Source organism: Sorex fumeus, unplaced genomic scaffold (genome assembly GCF_029834395.1).
Source record: "Sorex fumeus unplaced genomic scaffold, SorFum_2.1 ptg000007l, whole genome shotgun sequence".
NCBI classification, from domain to species: domain Eukaryota; kingdom Metazoa; phylum Chordata; class Mammalia; order Eulipotyphla; family Soricidae; genus Sorex; species Sorex fumeus.
In genome coordinates, this window is record NW_026606064.1 from 6,998,274 (window position 1) to 7,018,315 (window position 20,042).

The following is a 20,042-nucleotide window of genomic DNA, read 5'->3' on the forward strand; positions in this document are numbered from 1 at the left end:
AAAACCAAAGAAATAAAGAGTTTAATGAAAAGTTATATACAAGATTTTTCAATACTAAAATACTATAATTTTTCAAACTCCTAAAGAACTTAAATGTTTTATTATCCTAATTGAATTAAAAGTCGTGTTCCTTGTTCACTTGAGACTTGAAAGAAACAGTGTTCTATGATCATGCTCCTTCCTGCCTTTCACATCTCTTTGTCCTGGGGGTCCCATTGTTTACTTTCTCTGACTTTCCTCACTTTAAGCTTTCCCTGTATGAGGGTTTCTGCACAAGCTTTTACTTTTACCTTTACCTTTAATGTTCATCTCCCAGAAATGTTTAGTATATTTGTGTCTCATCCATCAGCTCTCTATTTACATACCAACTCTCTGAAAAGACTCCCAAGTTTTCTCCAAATCCGCATTTTTTTCCCATCTGCATTTCTTAGGGTGTACTTTAAAGAACCTCACATGTGTTCAAGAATGTTAAAGTACACAGCTAGGCCTCCTTTATGAACTCAGAAATCCCGACTGTCATTTGATGTCAGTTACCACTTCTTCACACAATTCCTTCTTCCCTCATCCTTCACCTTCCCTCACCACTGCATGCAATCAGCTTTAAATTTGTTCTTAGTTAACCTATTTACTGAGATATAGAAGTAGGTGAGCCCCCAAGATGACTTACATGAGATGGAGAGGAGAGAGATGGCCACTTTCTCTAGATACATCTCTACCACCCTGGGACCAGCTGAGAAAGGTAGAACTGATAAAGTCTGCAAAGAGCCCCTTCACATGGACCTCCAATGAAGTAAAAACAGATTTTATTTGTAGGCTTTGAGGAAGGAAAGGAGGGAGAAAGAGTTATGGACTCAAGTGAGAACATGGACTTTTCCAAAGGTGGAGAAAGCCACAGTATGCGTCTCAAGGGGGAAGATGCAGGAGACACATATGCTTGGCCACATGCAGTTATTTCGTAGAACTGAGAATGTTAAGCAGATTATCTCTCTGACCAGATACCCCTCACAAATGAATTCCTCTAAGGCCGGGCTGGTGCACTCAGACACCCACTGGGGGAGGATCCTTCTCAAGCCCACTAGAAAAGGATGGGGAAGGGGGTCGTGAGCACCACACTCCCAAAATACTCATGTTCTCATACCTAATACTAATGACTGTTCATAATATCAAAATGCTAATCCATACACATAGATATATTATGTAATTTATGCACACAAATTCTCTGAACTTGTAAATATCATACAATTTTTAAAACATAATCTAAAGTCATAAAAGTTTTATGAATTGTTCTCTTACACAGGCCTGTGTTTCTATTCATTTCAGCATAGAATACAACATCTAGAGTTTCAAGTGCTATTCACAATTCTTAGTCCTCCCTGAAGTTATAAAAATACAAATGATAGATTTCACTATGTGTCAGTCTCTGGAAGATTCTAGTGATGATAATCTCCTATTCTCTGTGGATAAATGTTGCATTCTGAGTCTCTTCAGCAAGAAAAAGTTGTTCCCAACTCCTAGTGCTATTTTTTTTCTTAAATTGTTATTAGTGAAACACCATGAGGTACAGTTGTAGACTTACAAATTTTTATGCTTGGGTTTCCGTTGTACAATGATTGAGTACCCATCCCTCCACCAGTGCCCATTTTCCACCACCAGTGATCCTAGTACCCCTCCCACCCTCCTTATTCCCCCATCTCACCCTGCCTCTGTGGCATGGCACTCTCTTTTGTTCTCTCTCTTCTTTTGGGTGCTGTGGCCTGCAAAAGAGGCATGGAGTGGCAACATGTTCGGTCAAGTGTCTAGTCTCAGCATGCTTCTCCCATCCTGGGGGGATCCTTCAAATACCCCCCATTTGGTGCTCCCATCCACATCTGGGCTACTTTTACCCCTAGAGTGTGAAGCTGGCCTCCAAACCATGGATTAAACCTCCTGGTATTTATCTCGGCTATTCTTGGGTGTTAGTCTCCTATTTTGTTACTTTATGTTCCCCAGATGAATGCAATCTTTCTATGTCTATCCTGTTCTTTTTGACTCATTTCACTTAGCATGATACTTTCCATGTAGTACCACTTGTATGTAAATTTCATGACTTCATCCTTTCTGACAGCTATATAGTATTCCATTGTGTAAATGTACAAAAGCTTCTTTAACTAGACATCTGTTCTTGGGCACTCAGATTTTTTCCAGATTCTAGCTATTGTAAACAGTGCTGCAATGAACAGACAACTGCAGATGTCTCTTCGACTATACTTTTTTGCCTCTCCGGGGTATATTCCCAGGAGTGAAATGGGAGCTCAATTTCTAGTTTTTTGAGAATCATCCATACTGTTTTCCAGAAGAGCTGAACCAGTTGGCATTCCCACCAGCAGTGAAGGAGGGTCCCTTTCTCATCACATCCGCACCAGCACTGGTTGCTTTTGTTCTTTTGGATGTAGGCCAGTCTCTGTGGTGTGAGATGATATCTCATTGTTGTTTTGATCTGCATCTCCCTGATGATTAATGATGTAGAGTATTTTCTCATGTGTCTTTTAGCCATTCAGATTTCATCTTTGAGGAAGTTTCTATTCATTTCGTTGCCTCATTTTCTGATAGGGTTGGATGTTTTCTTCTTGTGGAATCCTTGATATCAACCCCTTGTCGGATGTGTATTTGGCGAATATCCTTTCCCATTCTGTGGACTGTCTTTGTATTTTGGTTATCCTTGTGCTTTTTTATGAGAAAGAGAAAGAGCATATCTGGCTGATAAAATAGTGTTCCCCATCGCTTGTGCTATATTGCCTTCAGCATCATTTGGGATGGGTGGGGATAAAGAAACTCAAATTAACTCCTAGATTTCCAAGCACAATTTAAGGTTTAACTGTAAAATTATGAACCTTTACAATCATCTCTCCTTCTCCTGGGAATGTGGAAATTTCCAAAAACATGGTTTCCCAGTACTGATATCTTTCTAAACTTTAATGTGCCCAAATAATTAGGTATTTTCTTTTCCTCCTTTGTACCCTTTATTTCTTAAAAATTCTCCTAGGTTTCTATTTGAAGATGCTTTCATTCCCATCAGTATTAAAAAGCTATCCATTTCAATTTCAGCATGCTTCTCCCATCCTGGGAGGATTCTCCCAACACCCTTTATTTGGTGTTCCCTTCTCTATCTGAGCTCCCTTTTCCCCTAGCATGTGTGGTTGGCCTCCAAACCATGGAGTAAAATTCCTGGTACTAATCTCGGCCATTCTTGAAACCCAAGCACAAAAATTTGTAAGTCTACAACTGTACCTCATGATGTCTCTCTAATAAAAATTTAAAAAAAAAGACTTTAGATTTTCTAACTTTCATAATTAGTAGTATGAAAACATACTGAATGCCATAGTTATACTATATTTATTTGTTAGTGCTCTAAGTAGGTGATAATAAACTGCAATGCTATGCTATGTTTTCATTAATGTAAAAAAAACTATCCATTTATGGGTGAAATATATCGTATTTGCAGAAATGCAGGGAGGATAATAAAAACCAGGAAGAAGTGCATTGGGGATCCCACAAGTGCTGGGCTGTTAATGATGGTCACCACAATCAGCATGTTTGCTACTGACTGTTGCAATGTAGACACACATAAAGAAAACAATATTATTTTCTGAACATCTGGATTCTTTGATATCCCTAGGACAAATTTACTTTGAAACCTTGGTTTTGCATGATTTTTCAGGAAAATCTCAGAGCTACCATTGTAGGTATATATAATCTGTAAATATCAGAATAAGAAATATCACACGATGTTACTATTTTAGGCATTCATATGATAATTCATTTATAAAATATAAAAAATTATCTTTTATATGTCTGTAATCAGTTAAATGCAAAATTTTAAAAATGTTAGTATGGGATAACAAGGAAAATGTGCATACAAAATTATTAAATCATTAAACTAATTAAATTACCAAATTATTAAATTATTAAAATATAAAAATTAGCATAAGCTGAGTACAATTTCTCTATTGGGGCAAATCAATGGGTGAAAATATTGCAAAATATCTTTTATATTGCTAGCTTTTATTTTGCTAGAATGAATTGCAAAGGGGATTCTGCTGATTTCTAGGTACCTGATATTTTTTTCTTACATGCTTGTCAACAAAATTGTTGCTTGTGATTTATATCTCTACGATATCATTTTTACATACAAGAATGCAACAAAGCTCTGTGAATTTCTTTGTATCCTACTATTTTATTGTACAAAATTATTCTTTCTAAAAGTTTTTTAATGAAATCTATAAGCTTTGTTGTTACAGTATCATGTGATCTGCGAGCTGTGACAGTTGAACATCTTTACCAATTTGAATCTCTAATTCTTCTTTGTTGTGTGAATATTTACTCAGTGGGAGGCACTGAGCCAAGGAACACGAGAGAAATGGATATATCATGGAGGATCCAGAGCTCGCTCTGGCCTTGTCACAAAGCAGAGCATCCTGCAACATCTTTTTTTTTATTATCCTACCTTATCAGGTGAATGAGATAAGATGAGAATGAGAATAAGAATGAGATAAGATGAGATGAGGATGAGAATGCTATTCAGGTTTCCCAAAGAAGAATAGAAAGAGCTATGCTTGGAATATCACGTTTTACTCAAATGAGAGAAAAAATCCGGAGTTCTGACATCCGTCGATGATCAAGAATCAGGGACGCTGTCTCATTTGCCAAGGTGTCAAAAATCCGATGGGCTGGTCACGTAATGAGATTTAAAGACGACCACTGGACTAGAGCTGTTACCAACTGGATTCCACGGGATGTCAAAAGACCACGTGGCCGCCCACCTACCAAATGGTCAGACTTCTTCATCAAGATCATGAACAATCGGTTTGAGGCTCTTCATGTTCCCAGAGCGAACAGATGCCATTGGGCTACACTAGCACGCGACAGGGACAAATGGAGACGTTACTGGCGCCCGCTTGAGCAAATCGACGACTAACGGGAAGTTAAGTGATTAAGTGATCCTACCTTATAAGCCTCTAGTAGGCTCAATACAGAGAAGTCATCAATCAGAGCTAAAAAGCAGTTACAGGAGGAACATGGAGACATCAAGGTATACATTATTATTTTTTTTTTCTTTTTTGCTTTTTGGGTCACACCCAGCAATGCACAGGGGTCAGTCTTGGCTCTGCACTCAGGAATTATCCCTGGTGGTCCTCAGGGGACCATATATCACTCCAGCCCCTAGGCATACATTGTTCTGCCATGTCCATTAAGTCAAATGGTTACAACCTCAGAGAGAAAAACAAGGCCAAGTGTTCTGGTGCCATGGTTTGCAGCAGCCTCTTACACCAGGGGTGATAAGGGGATGAGAGAATGTCTGCATATCAAAGACAACCTGGATCTAATATCTATGAGAAAGGGAGGACTGCTTCTTTGTTATACTAAGAGATCAAGCTAAAGGCAGTTAAAGAAAAAAATTTTAACCCTTTCCAGACCAGACTGGACACAAAAGTCAGAATCTCACCCATTTTCAAGGGGGCTGTAGTCTGTCCTTGCGGGTGAGTCTCCAGGGACTCATACTAACAACCTAGTTGGGCAAAAACAATTCTTATTGCCTTATTGCTCTGGCTAAGAGCTCAACACAACGCTAAGTAATATTGTTAAGGGGAGACATACTTGTCTCTCAGGAAACGGTCTCACAGGAAAGCCTTTCAGTTTTTCTCGATTAAGTTTAGTGTTGTCTGTGGTTTCATTAGGTATGTCCTTTTTAATGTTTCATAATCCTAGAAATCTCCATTTTGTTGAAAGTTGATATCATCAATGAGTTTTGAATAGTATTGTGAGTTTTTTTCTGCATGGTTGGGGGTGGGAAGGGACATATTGCTACAGTGGTGGAGTTATTCACACTATGATGGTAAATAAAGAAGCTTTCAAAATATCAACAAATAACATAGAAATGTTTTTAAATCATATTGCCACAAAAGTAAATTAAAATCCACATGGTAGTTTTTAGTATAGGAGGAAATTTATTTATTTACCATGCCAATCATAATCTTAAAATAAGAACAGGCATGATTCTTATCTCTCATCAGGAGAACAGCTTACATACAAGTACAATGAAACAAAATAGCACACAGGTTCAGTGGTGCTTAAGTCATGTCTACTAATAATTTAAGTCTGAATTGATGTGACATTTTAAGATAAACTATTAATTTCTTATAAAAGATCACACTCCACTTACAATGCCAAGCTCTAGACAGATACATATAACAAATATGCATTTATTTATTTTATTTCCTTGGGTAGGTTCCTAAATAGTGCCTGCATAGAAAATTCCATAGCCAAAAGTAAGCCTTTATCGGACAACAAGATTATAAATAAACTCTATATGATCATTGCATCAGTCAATAAATAACTATTAAATAGTAAAGAACATGATTCATTGGTGATGAGATTATCTTAGTAGCAAAACAGTAAGCACAAATGAATCGAACGAAAATCATATTCAGACACACTGTAGGTTAAAAAACAGTCACATGTCATTAAAAAATCACTTGTATAGGAATTTTCTCTGCTGTTTGAATTACCTAGTTCACAAGACTCAAATTATTACTGAGATACTTATTATGTATAAGTCAAAAGATATTATTTAATCAATGCTGATTATTCTTAAGCAGTGTATACATTGAGGACTTATGGGAATCTAAATATTTCTCAAGGATAATATGTACTCAACCATATTAGCACTGTAGCACTGTCCTCCCATTGTTCATCGATTTGCTCCAGCAGGCCCATTAACATCTCCCATGTGAAACTTGTTGTTAATATGCCTGGCATATAGAATACGTCACAGGTAGCCTGTCAGGCTTTGCTGTGCGGGCGCATATTCTCGGTAGCTTGCTGGGCTCTCTGAGAGGGGTGGAAGAATCAAACCCGGGTGGGCCATGTGCAAGGCAAATTCATATTTTTATTATCTGTAAATTAGGGAGAAGGAGATCTAAAGGAGTTTGAGAATAATGTTAGTATGAATTTTTGCATGTGTAGAACAAACATGCTAAAAATATACATTTTATACTATTAAATTTTATACTAATATTTTGGTTGTTATTTCTTGGCTACAACTGGCAGTGCTTAGGGATAATTCATAGTGGGACTCAGGGGGCCATATGAAGTGCCAAGAGTCCTACCTGTTCTTCTATCTCTCTGGCACCAATATATATAAAAATAATCTAATATTAAATTTTTCTACAAGAATGTGTCTTGGCTCCAATATTCCCATCCTCCCTACTCACTTTGATATTACTTTTAGCTCTAAGTACTGCTATAGGAAGAAACACAATTTTGCTTACGTTTGTCTTTACTTTGCAGGCAGCTACATTTTTATTCTCCTGGGGTTGCCCAGAAATGCTTTGGGGTTCCTTGAAGCTATGATTTTTGGACTTTTGTTATCACTTCAGGCAATGACCTTGGAATTGTCTGACCCTGGATCCCCATGTCCCATAATTTTTTTCCTGTCCATTTTGACAAAATCATTCTTAGAGCACAATCCTTCCAGAAATACTACCAATGCCAGTTTCAACTTTTAAGTGAATACAATGTTCAAATTTATATGAAAAAATTGTGGTATGTTAACTATAAGAGAGTTTCTGGGGAGGAGAGATGTATCAAGGATAGAAGAGCATTCAAAAGCCTAGAGCATGGTTCTCTGAGCATCTCCGGGAATGACCCCAAGCACAAAACCAGGAACAGCCCTTGAACACTACCACATAGAGCCAAAACAACAAGCAAAACATCAATATTGCGATGAAACATAAGCCAGTCAATTTTTGGTTAATTTTTGTATGCCTATGTTGGTAATGTGTCATATTAGATCAGACATTCTAAAAGAATCCATTACTAATTATCATTCTTGTCAATTGACTTGGAGCTAAGCAATAGCACAGAGGTAGGGCGCTTGCCTTACAAGCGGTCAACATGGCCCACCGGAGTTCGATTCCTCCGCCCCTCTTGGAGAGCCCGGCAAGCTACCGAGAGTATCTCGCCCGCACGGCAGAGCCTGGCAAGCTACCCGTGACATATTCGATATGCCAAACACAGTAACAACAAGTCTCATGATGGAGACGTTACTGGGCCCGCTCTAGCAAATCGATGAACAACGGGAGGACCGTGACCATGACCGTGACCGTCAATTGACTTAAGTCCATTATATATGTGAGCTCAAATTATTGTAGACAAATGAGTCTTCTTAAACTGACAATCTAGAAATCATATTCTCTTCTGTTTTCAGATTCGTTTCCAAATCACAATATACTTTTGCTGGTATAGTTGAATATTTCAACTTTTAATGCTTTAATGTTGTAAAGGTAAAAGGTAAAGGCCCTCCCGTTGATCGTTGATTTGCTCGAGCGGGCCCAGTAACGTCTCCATTGGAGACTTTGTTGTTACTGTGTTTGGCATATCGAATACGTCATGGGGAGCTTTCCAGGCTCTGGAGTGTGGGCGAGATACTCTCGGTAGCTTGCCAGGCTCTCCGAGAGGGGCGGAGGAATCAAACTCAGGTTGGCCATGTTGATGTAATTTAAATTGTGTTATAGCATTGGTGAAATGTATTTCCACTTTTATCATTTTGATGAATGTATTGACTTTATTTTCTGTTTACTTGCTGATTGAGTTCATTTAAAGAAAGTGATAAAACTAATTACTACTGCTAACAAAATCAGCGGCTAAGCATAGCAGGTAGGGCATTTGCCTTGCTACCGGTAACGTATTTGATATGCCAAAAACAGTACCAACAAGTCTCACAATGGAGATGTTAGTGGTGCCTGCTAGAGCAAATCGATGAACAACAGGAGGACAGTGCTACAGTGCTACTGTTAACATGAAAACATCTCAGATCTTCTACATCTGACCAATATGAGGCAAAAAATATAAAGTTGTTTGTAATGTCAAGCGCACTTACAAAAGTTAAGTGGGTTTTATACATTGAATGACAGTTGAGTGACTTATTTGCTTTTTAAAAACTACATAGAACTTTTCATAAATTACTAAATGGTACATTTTGCATCAATACTCAAAATTTGTGCTTTCAAATGCTTTCAACTTGAAAATATGGTAAAGGTAAAGGCCCTCCCGTTGATCGTCGATTTGCTCGAGCGGGCCCAGTAATGTCTCCATTGGAGACTTTGTTGTTACTGTGTCTGGCATATCGAATACTCTCGGTAGCTTGCCAGGCTCTCCGAGAGGGGCGGAGGAATCGAACTCGGGTCAGCCATGTTGGCCGCTTGTAAGGCGAACGCCCTACCACTATGCTGTCACTCCAGCCACTCCAGCTAGAGCGATAGCACAGAGGGTAGGGCGTTTGCCTTGCACGCAGCCAACATGGCTGACCCGAGTTCGATTCCTCCGCCCCTCTCGGAGAGCCTGGCAAGCTACCGAGAGTATTCAATATGCCAGACACAGTAACAACAAAGTCTCCAATGGAGACGTTACTGGGCCCGCTCGAGTAAATCGATGATCAACGGGAGGACCTTTACTTTACTTATTATTTATTTAGCTATTTTTTTATTAGTGAGTCACCGTGGGGTACAGTTACAGACTTACAAACTTTCGTGCTTACATTTCAGTCATCCCAAGTCCTATTTCTACATTTAAGAGGAAAATGAAGAACATTTTGTATTGAGGAGGTAGAACATTGAGGAAGTAGAACATATTCTCCATTGCTTATGCAGCACTGCTTTCAACATGATGTGAAGGGAAATAAAAAATAAATATTCCTAACTTGATTTTCAATATAATTTGAACAGATTTCCCTGAGAAATCATGGACCAATGGAAATGTCTCTCATTTCCCCTGGTGATTCGAACATTTCCCAGAAGTAAGATTTTCTAATGCTATTACCTCTTTCTTGGTTTCTTGTGTTTGCAAATCTTTGATGTCCCTGACTAATTAGAATATTTCCTTTTCCTCCTTATAAATTTATGTTAACTGAATTCTTGATTTGTATTTAAATATTCCATTAAGGAATAGATCAATGAGTTTGTAAGATTAGGATTGAAACAAGGTTCAACCACATGCAAGTCATAAGCCCTACCCTCATTTTATTGTTTCTGCCTTCATCATTTTAAACATTGAATCTTCCACCCATTAATGTACGTAAGCATAGTTTTTCATCACTGTTCAGATGTCTGCTTAGACATTACTGCCCTGAATCCTTTCTGATCTACTTGAGCTGTATGGCATTCTGTTCTTTTCCATTTATGTAGTATTCAGTTATCACTCTATGATATTATTACATTTTTATTACACATTCAACTTAATATTTTCAAATAAAATATCAGGGTTGAACATCATGGTTACTTGGCAGGTTATAATGGGTACTGGTACTGTAATTATAGTCATAATATGTATACATAAAGTTTATCCGTAATAAAACCACATAAGATGTTAACTCATGCTGACAATGAAGCTTTTCCCAAATAATTCTTTAAGAAAATAATCTATAAAAAGCTGGTTTCAAAATAAAATAAACATACTTTGTATGTGGAAATTTAAAAATAACAGCAAGTATCCATCTCCAATAATAATCTGAGGAGATGGCAATTCTAGAAGATAATATAAGACATGTAATCAATACTGGTTGTGTGTTTACAACTGCATGTCCCCCGAGCATAGCAGGATAGAGTTCTGGAGATCCTCCAGCAACACCAGAGTGATTCTGAAGACTCCCAGCACTGCAGTGCCCATTAGCACCTCATGTAACCTCAAAGACTGATTGGCTAAGATTCAGTAGCAATTATCCATGGGGAACTCTGAACTCCATATCGGATTAAACATATAAGCGAAAAGATAAATAAGTCGATATTAACCAATAATCTAAATATTGAATGTAGATATTTATTTATTTCTCTCATATGTTCACAAGGTAAACACTACATTATGGTGTATCTTGATTTCAGCAAAAGATATTGCTATTCTGTTTAACAAAAGAATTCTGATGAAATGTGACCATTCATATTAAACAAACAGCTACTAGAATAAGATTAGAATAGGTTCTAAACATATACAAAAGGTATACCTGGTAACAGATAAGTTGGAAAATTTTCAATATCCTAAAGTATTTATTTGCCCATACTTCTTGGCTGTAGTATGTAATAAGCCTCGTATAGGCTGGAGCAATAGCACAGTGGTAGGGCTTTTGCCTTGTGCACAGCCAGTCCAGCTGAGCCAGGTTCTATTTCTCCGCCCCTCTTGGAAAGCCTGGCAAGCTACAGAGAGTATCTCCCCCGCAGGGCAAAGCCTGGCAAACTACCCGTGACGTATTCAATATACCAAACACAGTTAACAACAAGTCTCACAATGGAGACGTTACTGGGCCCTCTCAAGCAAATTGATGAACAATGGGAGGACAGTGACAGTGACTTCTTGGCTGATTATAAAATTCACCGAAAGGATTTTAGATGAAATTTATTGAACAATATTTATTGTACTTAAGTAGTGATAGGCAGAGTTCTAACCACAGCATATATAAAAATATATAAAAATAAACCCTAACTTTATAAAATTGCAAACTAATAGAATAGAGAAAATAAAAGCAAGGAAAAATTACACATAATTTGAAATCAAGAATATTAAGGTTATAGCTGAATAAATATTTGAAGAATAATTAAAAGAAAGAGCAAAGGAAAGTCATTACAAAATAATTGTCTAAGGAGGTAGAAGTTGATCTGCAAAGACCAAAATCTATGATGGGATAAGCCAAATAAGATCTCTGGGAATTATAATTCCAATAGTTGGTAAAGTAAGAACAAACAAAAGGTCTGACCTGAAAAGGATATAAAATATCTGAGGTAGATTTAACAAAATTAAAGAATAGCCAGAGCCTTATTTAAAACAGTGAAAACCAATACAAAGTGTGTTGGAGAAGTAATAAATTGCTTATGATCACCGAAACTGAAGTGAAGGTAAAGGTAAAGGTAAAGGCCCTCCCATTGATCGTCGATTTGCTCGAGCGGGCCCAGTAGCGTCTCCATTGGAGACTTTGTTGTTACTGTGTCTGGCATATCGAATACTCTCGGTAGCTTGCCGGGCTCTCCGAGAGGGGCGGAGGAATCGAACTTGGGTCGGCCATATTTGCCCTTGTAAGGCGAACGCCTTACCCGCTGTGCTATCGCTCCGGCCTATTTAAAAAAAAGTCTCTAAGTTCAGTGCATACAAGAAATTATGATTATGAGAGGGAAAGACTTCCTTCTTCTTTTGAGAAGGATTGGCTCCTAGTCTAGACTATTGCCTACCAATGGTCCCTTGTTTCATCCACAGTTTCCTCATGGCATTTTTCACTTCCGAGTTCCTCAAGGTGTAAATCAGAGGATTTAACAGGGGTGTGACAATTGTAAAGGACACACCCATAGCCTTATCTATGGGGTAAATGGCCACAGGTCTCACATACAAGAATATACAAGGAACAAAAAACAAGACAACCACTGTGAGATGGGAGCCACAGGTGGACAGGGCTTTCCGCCGACCCTCTGAGCTGTAAGACCTCAGGGAGCAGAGGATGACCATGTAGGAGGTAATAAGGATCAGGAAGATGGCCATACACATCACCCCACTGTTGAGAATGACCAAGAGACCCACGCTGTGGGTGTCCATACAGGCCAGTTTCAGCAATTGGAACAAATCACATGCAAAGTGATCAATGACATTGGGACCACAGAAAGGTAATTGATACATGAATAAAAGTTGTATTGTAGCATGCATTGTCCCTCCCAAATACGCCCCTGCCAGCAGCATGTGGCACACCCGAGGACTCATGATGGTCATGTAGTGCAGGGGCTTGCAGATGGCCACGTAGCGGTCATAGGCCATCACAATGAGAAGGATAATCCCCACACCACCGAAGAAGTGTTCTGCAAAGAGCTGAGTCATGCAGCCATTAAAGGAGATGGTGGTGCGCTCAGAGAGGCAGTCCACGATTATCTTAGGGGCAACAACCGAAGAGTAGGTCACATCCATAAGGGATAATGAAGTAAGGAAAAAATACATAGGTGATCTCAGACTCTGACTTGTGATCATGGTTACCACAATGAGTACATTTCCCACAACTGTGAACAAGTACATGATTAAAAATACAACAGACAATATTTTCCGCAGTTCTGGATTCCTTGTAACACCCAAAAGAATGAATTCAGTCACGTTGTTTGGATTCCCCATTTACCATCGGTTCATGTAAACATATTGCCTTCAGCTGGAAAATACACAAAATAAATATTGTTTTTAATTAGTAATCACTTTGGTGGACATTTTTGTACTATCCTACATCCTTGTGACATAATTATTTTGCAATGGTGATCTAGCAAGCAGATGACAACTGAAGTCTGACAATAATTCAGTTTTACTTATCTCATCACTATTTCTCAGAAGTGTATAACTTACTTTCTGCTCTGACACTTGTTTTTTGAGGTACTAGAAGATCTTGTATCACTGGACCTGCACATTTCAATCCTGTGTTATTGTAGAGAAATGTTTATATACAGAATCATTCTTAAGGCATAGACAAAAATGTGAGCACACTAAAAATCCACATACAGACTACCACAAAATGAAAAGTTTTTTATTGTAACTAATAGAATGGGAGAAAAACATTCTTAGATGTGAAGATACATGGGTATTATCTCCCTGACCTAATACTGATTTATTGATTCCAGTGGGCCTACAGTTTCTACTGTTAAAGTGTGATGTAGTTGGAATAGATAAGTGGAAAACTCAGTAGAATCAAAGGAGACAACTTAGGAAGTTTTTCTCTTTCTAGAACAATATCCTGGATCTTATCTACTATAAATTTTTCAGTCTTTTTCAGATTTTCTTGAAATAGACCATAACTCAAAATAGCCCTTTACCCAAACATACACAACTTTGTAACTGTGATCTTAAAATGATTCAATTTTTTAAGGCTTATATAAGTATTTAAAAATATTCTTTGAAAAATATAGTAAAATAGGTTAATTCCTCTTCTGCCTTGAAATTAAGGTATATTTCATAGTTGGCTTTTGTCTACTAACATACATGTCAGGTTCTTAAGCTAATTTTTAAAATTCTTTCCATACGTATTCATCTCATCTTTAAGCATGTCATCCTTTTTTTAGCATTATGCTCCCCACATTTCTCTGACACAGTGGGAAAGACCATAAGCTGAAAAGTGAACACACTTAACTGAAGTTAGGCCACATATTAACCATATAACCTTCACATTACAACTAAGTAAATAAAACAATGTAGCGGCAGAGCCTGTGTGTCAAGTCAATATCTGATGGCATGCTACAAAGCACTTTACAATTTCTCACTTCTGATTTTACCTAAAAACACATTAGGAATTAGTGGCTTTTTTTTTTCTGAATTTATGATGCAGTAAAAAAGGCTTGGGACTTGTACAACTTGTAAAATTCTTTCAAGGAGAGTATGATTAAACTCATGGGACTGGCTACTGACTTCCCAATCCTTCAAATGCTTCAATATTTTTATTCTCTGCTTCACAATACTTGGTGTGAAACAAAGAAAATAACAGACAGAAATTTCTACACAGCCATATCCAAGTGTTTACCATGATAGTTTTTCTTCCTATATGTCTTACTTACTCCTTGCCTTGGCTTTTTCTATGTGTTATCAATGAATTCATTGCAATCTCTCCTTAAGCCCACCTCTTTGTTCTTTTTCTCACCAACAGTCCAGTTATTTGCTATCATTAAGATTTGAATATCAGTAACAACTCAATGATCTTCTCTATTTTTCAGACATCAGTTTGCTTTTTACTCCTTTTGTGACTGCTGAAGAGTTGTTATTTATTTTCTACAAAATTTGCAATGTTGTGTTTTGCACAAACAATTCATATTATTCAATTTAGTCCATCACATCAATTAATCCAAAGGAAACTAAACTGAACCAGGGGTTCTGCCACAAAATCAATGTCAGAATCTACCTTTATTTCTCCAGAATCCAGGATCGTTGATCCAATTTAATATCTTTCTTCTTTACCATTTCTATTTCTAGACAAACTTAGACAAATTTGAAAACTGAACCAATCCTTGATCTTCTAGATCAGGATTGAATAATGATTACCTATTATCCTTTGTAATATTGTCTTATTTTTCCAGTGTTCCTATAAAATATTCTTGCTCAAAAGATTTCTCATACAATGTGAAGTTTCACATTTCTTCAATAATCTAATTATCACCTAGACAGTACATATTTCTCTGTATAATGAGTACAATATATTTCTGTATATTAGATTTAAAAGGAATTTTTTAATTCTAAATTTGTGCTTATTTTCTTAAAAGTGAATAGACATAGAGTATTACATTAGTACTTTTATACAATGCCAAATGACTTTATTATTTCAGAAAACAAAAATCTGTTGTTTCACTAAAGGTTTTTTTTCTAAACAAATAGTCTACATCGCTGTCAAATCTAGTAACATCACCATTCACATAGAGAGCACTGCTTACAAATAAATCTTTTATAGAGAAAAAAATACACTTAAAATTCAAGTCATCTTTAATTAAAGATGAAAGTTGATATTTGAAGTACCTTTAAATCATAAAATGGAAATCTAAAACCCGTAAATTCTTTGGGGAGAGGGGCAAACAAATGGTGTTCAGGGATCACTTCTGGCCAGGGGACCATATGTAATGCTGGGAATGGAATCTGTGTCAGCCTCTTGCAAGGCAAACACCTTAGCCACTTTTCCCTAAAGTGATAAGGAATGATGAAAAGGAAAAAGAAATTCATAGGAAGTTAATACAAGAGAAAAGTTGAAGCATCTAATAAACAAACAAACAAACATTGTTCTCCTGTTTTTCATCGATTTGCTCGATTGAGCCCAGTAACGTCTCCATATTGAGACTTGTTGTTACTGTGTTTGGCATATTGAATACGTCACGGGTAGTTTGCCAGGCTTTGCCGTGCGGGCGAGATACTCTCGGTAGCTTGTCGGGCTCTCTGAGAGAGGCTGAGGAATCGAACCCGGCTCTGCCAGGCTGGCTGCACGCAAGGCAAACTCCCTACCACTGTGCTATTGTTCCTTAGATATAGTATCTCTCTCTCTCTCTCTCTCTCTCTCTCTCTCTCTCTCTCTATATATATATATATATATATATATATATATATATACACCTAGTCACACAGACACACATATACACACACATGCATGCAAACACTCGGAAAGAGAGTTTCATGAAAACATAAACTTTCCTTAAACCAACTTATTATTACAGGCTAATCCTTTCTTTCTCTTTCCAGAGTGTAAAGGTAAAGGTAAAGGCCCTCCCGTTGATCATCGATTTGCTCGAGCGGGCCCAGTAAGGGTCTCCATTGGAGACTTTGTTGTTACTGTGTTTGGCATATCCAGAGTGTACATCTTTAAAATATAAATTCTCATGCCTGACAGTATTGGATAGAGTTTAAAAGGTTGACAGATTTATCTTTACAAATTTTGTAAAAGAGGTTACTATAAAGCTAAATTTTCTGACAGTTCAAGTCTTCAATATTGTGCATACAGACAAAATCTATGAATAATGGACACATTTTAAGTAAACTACAATTAAGTATATTTATAGAGGATTTGATTATTTTGAAAACATCCATAGTACCACATATTAATAGTAAATCTCTGTTTAAGTAACTATAAAAGTCAAAATATTATCATTTATGAAATCAACAAACGCAATTACCTGATATTTCGACTAAGGAAAGAGCAGAGCTGGTCCAGGTAAAATTCTAGAATCATGTCTGGCCCCATCCATGATATACCACATGATTTTTTATCTATGAAATAGCCAATTCTGAATCCAAATTTGTAGGACAACAAATCAAACCCAAGCTGGAAACCAGTTGTTATTCAATACCTACTTTGGGAATGATTTCCAAAGGGTCACTATTTCTAGTCAATGTAAAGAAATATTTAAATATTTAAAACAAGTCTTTAAGTGTTTAAGACTTTAAATAAGATTCATCACTTTGCTTATCAAATAGATTAAATTTTCATCTAAACAGAAAACACTACCCAATGAGAGCAGCTTGTTAGCTGTTGAATCATTTCTGGAGATCTGAATGCACTGGCTGTGTTTAGATCTTAATTTGTACGTACTTTACAAAACACATATCACGCAAACATCATTAAAAGGAAACGTCCTCTGGGTAATAGACTTGGGCTACAGGATGGCATAGTGACAGAATTTTTGAATGTGTACACTTGCATCATTCCAACTGCATCCCTGGAGGTTCCCATATAACTGACTGAGGAGCTAATTACCATATTTGTGATTTGTTCTCCAACCTTGCAGTGATACATGTTTTCTGCAGGTATAGCCTTATTGAAACCAAACCTTAGGTGTCACAAACATAAGACTTAAAGTTATCAAATATTTAAGTCACAAAGCAATCCTCTCAAAATAAGAAAGGAGTCACACAAAAGTCCAATTCTCTGTTAACATACATGAGAGAAATCAACTTGTTCTTGGTCACATGTTAACAGGATAGAATTATTTAATTATCTAGTTCACTTTTCTTAACTCTTAATACTACTTTTAAAACTGTGTCGCTTCTAGTTACAGCTCACTTTTGATATTAGGATTTGAAAATGTAATGCTGCCAGAAAGTATAAGGGCTCGATTTTTTTTTTCATGTAACAGTGATTAGTATTATGAAGTACAAGACTTTCCATTTCTAAGTTATAGAGATTATAGTCATTCTTTTCTGACCACTAATAGTAAAAATATCGATGGCATACATTCACGATGGATTTTTCCATTTACAATTGGTTCAACAACATAGTTGACGGTACAACCTAGGAAGTCTCCTGAGAGTCTCAATTGTGATATCATCCACATAGGACATAAGCCAAATTTTTCTTTAAGCAGTTCTTTGTTAATGTTTATAAATTACTAAAATTACTCCACATTCTTATCTCTTTAAACTTAGGCAATGAAGTGCATACAGACACACATACGCAAACACACGCATGCACACGCACACATGAGCTTCTCTGTACTTTAATCTCCAAAGAAATCATTTTTAACCTAATGAAAATGCATTTATTAAAGTTGTCTTTCATGTATCAAAGTAAGTGAAGGGCATATGTGACTCCTTAAACTTGATGCAACTAAAATTCTAGTGTACTTCAAATAATGAACAGAGAGACATACCTTATCAATAAATATTCTCATATTACATTGTACTAATACAATATAGTTTTGTCCTTTCCCAGTGAAATTCACTTTTCATACAAATGAGGCACTGTATTATTCAATTTTGAATAACTAACTAGTCCCCAGAATTTTCTATCACGCTGTAGACACTGAATAACATTTTTTTGAGGATTGATTACATTCTGGGAAGAAAACTTAAATAACTGAAAAATAGCAAAAATAGAAATCACATTGAGTTTCTTTTCAGACTACAATGCCAGTAAAGTAGAAATGAATTAGAAGAAATTTGGGAAAGTTTCAAAACTTTGAAACTGAATAAGATACTGCTAAATGACAAATCAAAGAGAAAATCAAAGAATAAAAATACTTTTCAAAATAAAGTAAAGTAAGTAAAGTAAAGGCCCTCCCGTTGATCGTCGATTTGCTTGAGCGGGCCCAGTAGCGTCTCCATTGGAGACTTTGTTGTTACTGTGTCTGGCATATCGAATACTCTCGGTAGCTTGCCGGGCTCTCCGAGAGGGGCGGAGGAATCGAACTCGGGTCGGCCATGTTGGCTGCGTGCAAGGCAGACGCCCTAAGTATCAGAACACATAAGACACAGCAAAAGCAGTAGTAAAGAGGAATATAGCAATATATCCTTATGTCAGTAAAGAAGAAAAACTCAAATCAATATCCTCATTGTACAACTTGATAAACTATAAAATGAACAAAAATATGAATCCTAGAGTATATAGAAGAAAGTAAATAATAAAATAAGATTAGACATTGATGACATGAAATCAAGTAAATAACACTAAAGTTCAAGAAACCAGCTGGTTTTTAAAAATCACTGTATCACTGTATCACTGTCATCCTGTTGTTCATCGATTTCCCTGAACAGGCATCAGTAATGTCTCCTTCTTCCTAGCCCTGAGATTTTAGAAAGTGCCACATTGGAGGCTCTATCAGGGTCAGGAGAATGAGACCCATCATTGATAATGGTTTTTGGCATATTGAATATAACACAGGAGTTTACCAGACTCTGCCGTGTGGGCAGGATACTGTTGGTAGCCTGCCAGGTTCTCCAGAGTAAGTACTAGATAATAAGATGTCACGCTTCTGGGAGCTGGGTTTTATAGTCTCTGGGTCTTGGCCATTGATGGCATTACATGGCGCCGGGTGGCAGTTGGTGGGTGTAATGCCTACATACTGGAAGATGGGGGATCTGGGTGGAGGAGACCCAGTCCCAATCTGAGCAGGCTTGGAGATCTAAGTCCCGGGTCCCACACACCTGGGTTCCTCTGCCGGTTCCTTCATGCATGAGGCTTGTTCGAACATGTGGAGAGTGGTCTTAAGCATGGCTGTGGCTAGAACTGGAGGTCTTTTAAAAATAAGGAAAAAAATTATAAACCCTTTGATAGACTCACAAAGGAAATGAAAAGAACCTTCAAATAAATCAGATTGGAGATAATTGGGGAGAATTTACAGCAGACACCTCAAAAAGAGAAAAGTTAAGAGGTCACTATGAACAACTCTATGCCACTAAACTGGAGAAACTAAAAAAAGAATGAATTCTTATATTAATACAACCTCTCAAAATTGGACCAGAAAAAAAGTCAATTTCTAAACAATTTCTTCAATTGTAAGCAAGGAAATTGAGATTAATTTAAACTCTTTCAAGAATAAAAGCCCTAGTCCAGATAGCCAGAAAGATTCACTAGTGAGCTACACCAAAACTTCAGGGATCTAGTGCCCATATTACTTAAACTCTTCCAAATCATCAATAAAAAAGGAGGTTCTTTCTATCTGTGACTATAAAGCTACATGTACCTTAATGACTAATGTACAGAACTACTGCTTAAAAATTTGTAGACATACTTCTTGATTTTTTAAAATTTATTTTAGTAA

General features: G+C 37.0%; 1 protein-coding gene across 1 annotated transcript; it reads right to left on the reverse strand.

Annotated features, from left to right (window-relative positions):
• Positions 1-12,237: 12,237 nt before the first annotated feature.
• Positions 12,238-13,182, reverse strand: LOC130045355 (olfactory receptor 4C6-like). The gene has a single exon (XM_056138186.1). The coding sequence runs from the start codon at positions 13,165-13,167 to the stop codon at positions 12,238-12,240; it is 930 nt and encodes a 309-aa protein (XP_055994161.1). The 5' UTR covers positions 13,168-13,182.
• Positions 13,183-20,042: the final 6,860 nt, after the last annotated feature.

Bases quoted from the DNA above. Each gene is read 5' to 3' on its own strand.
- LOC130045355 (XM_056138186.1), bottom strand. From the start codon at position 13,167: ATGGGGAATCCAAACAACGTGACTGAATTCATTCTTTTGGGTGTTACA.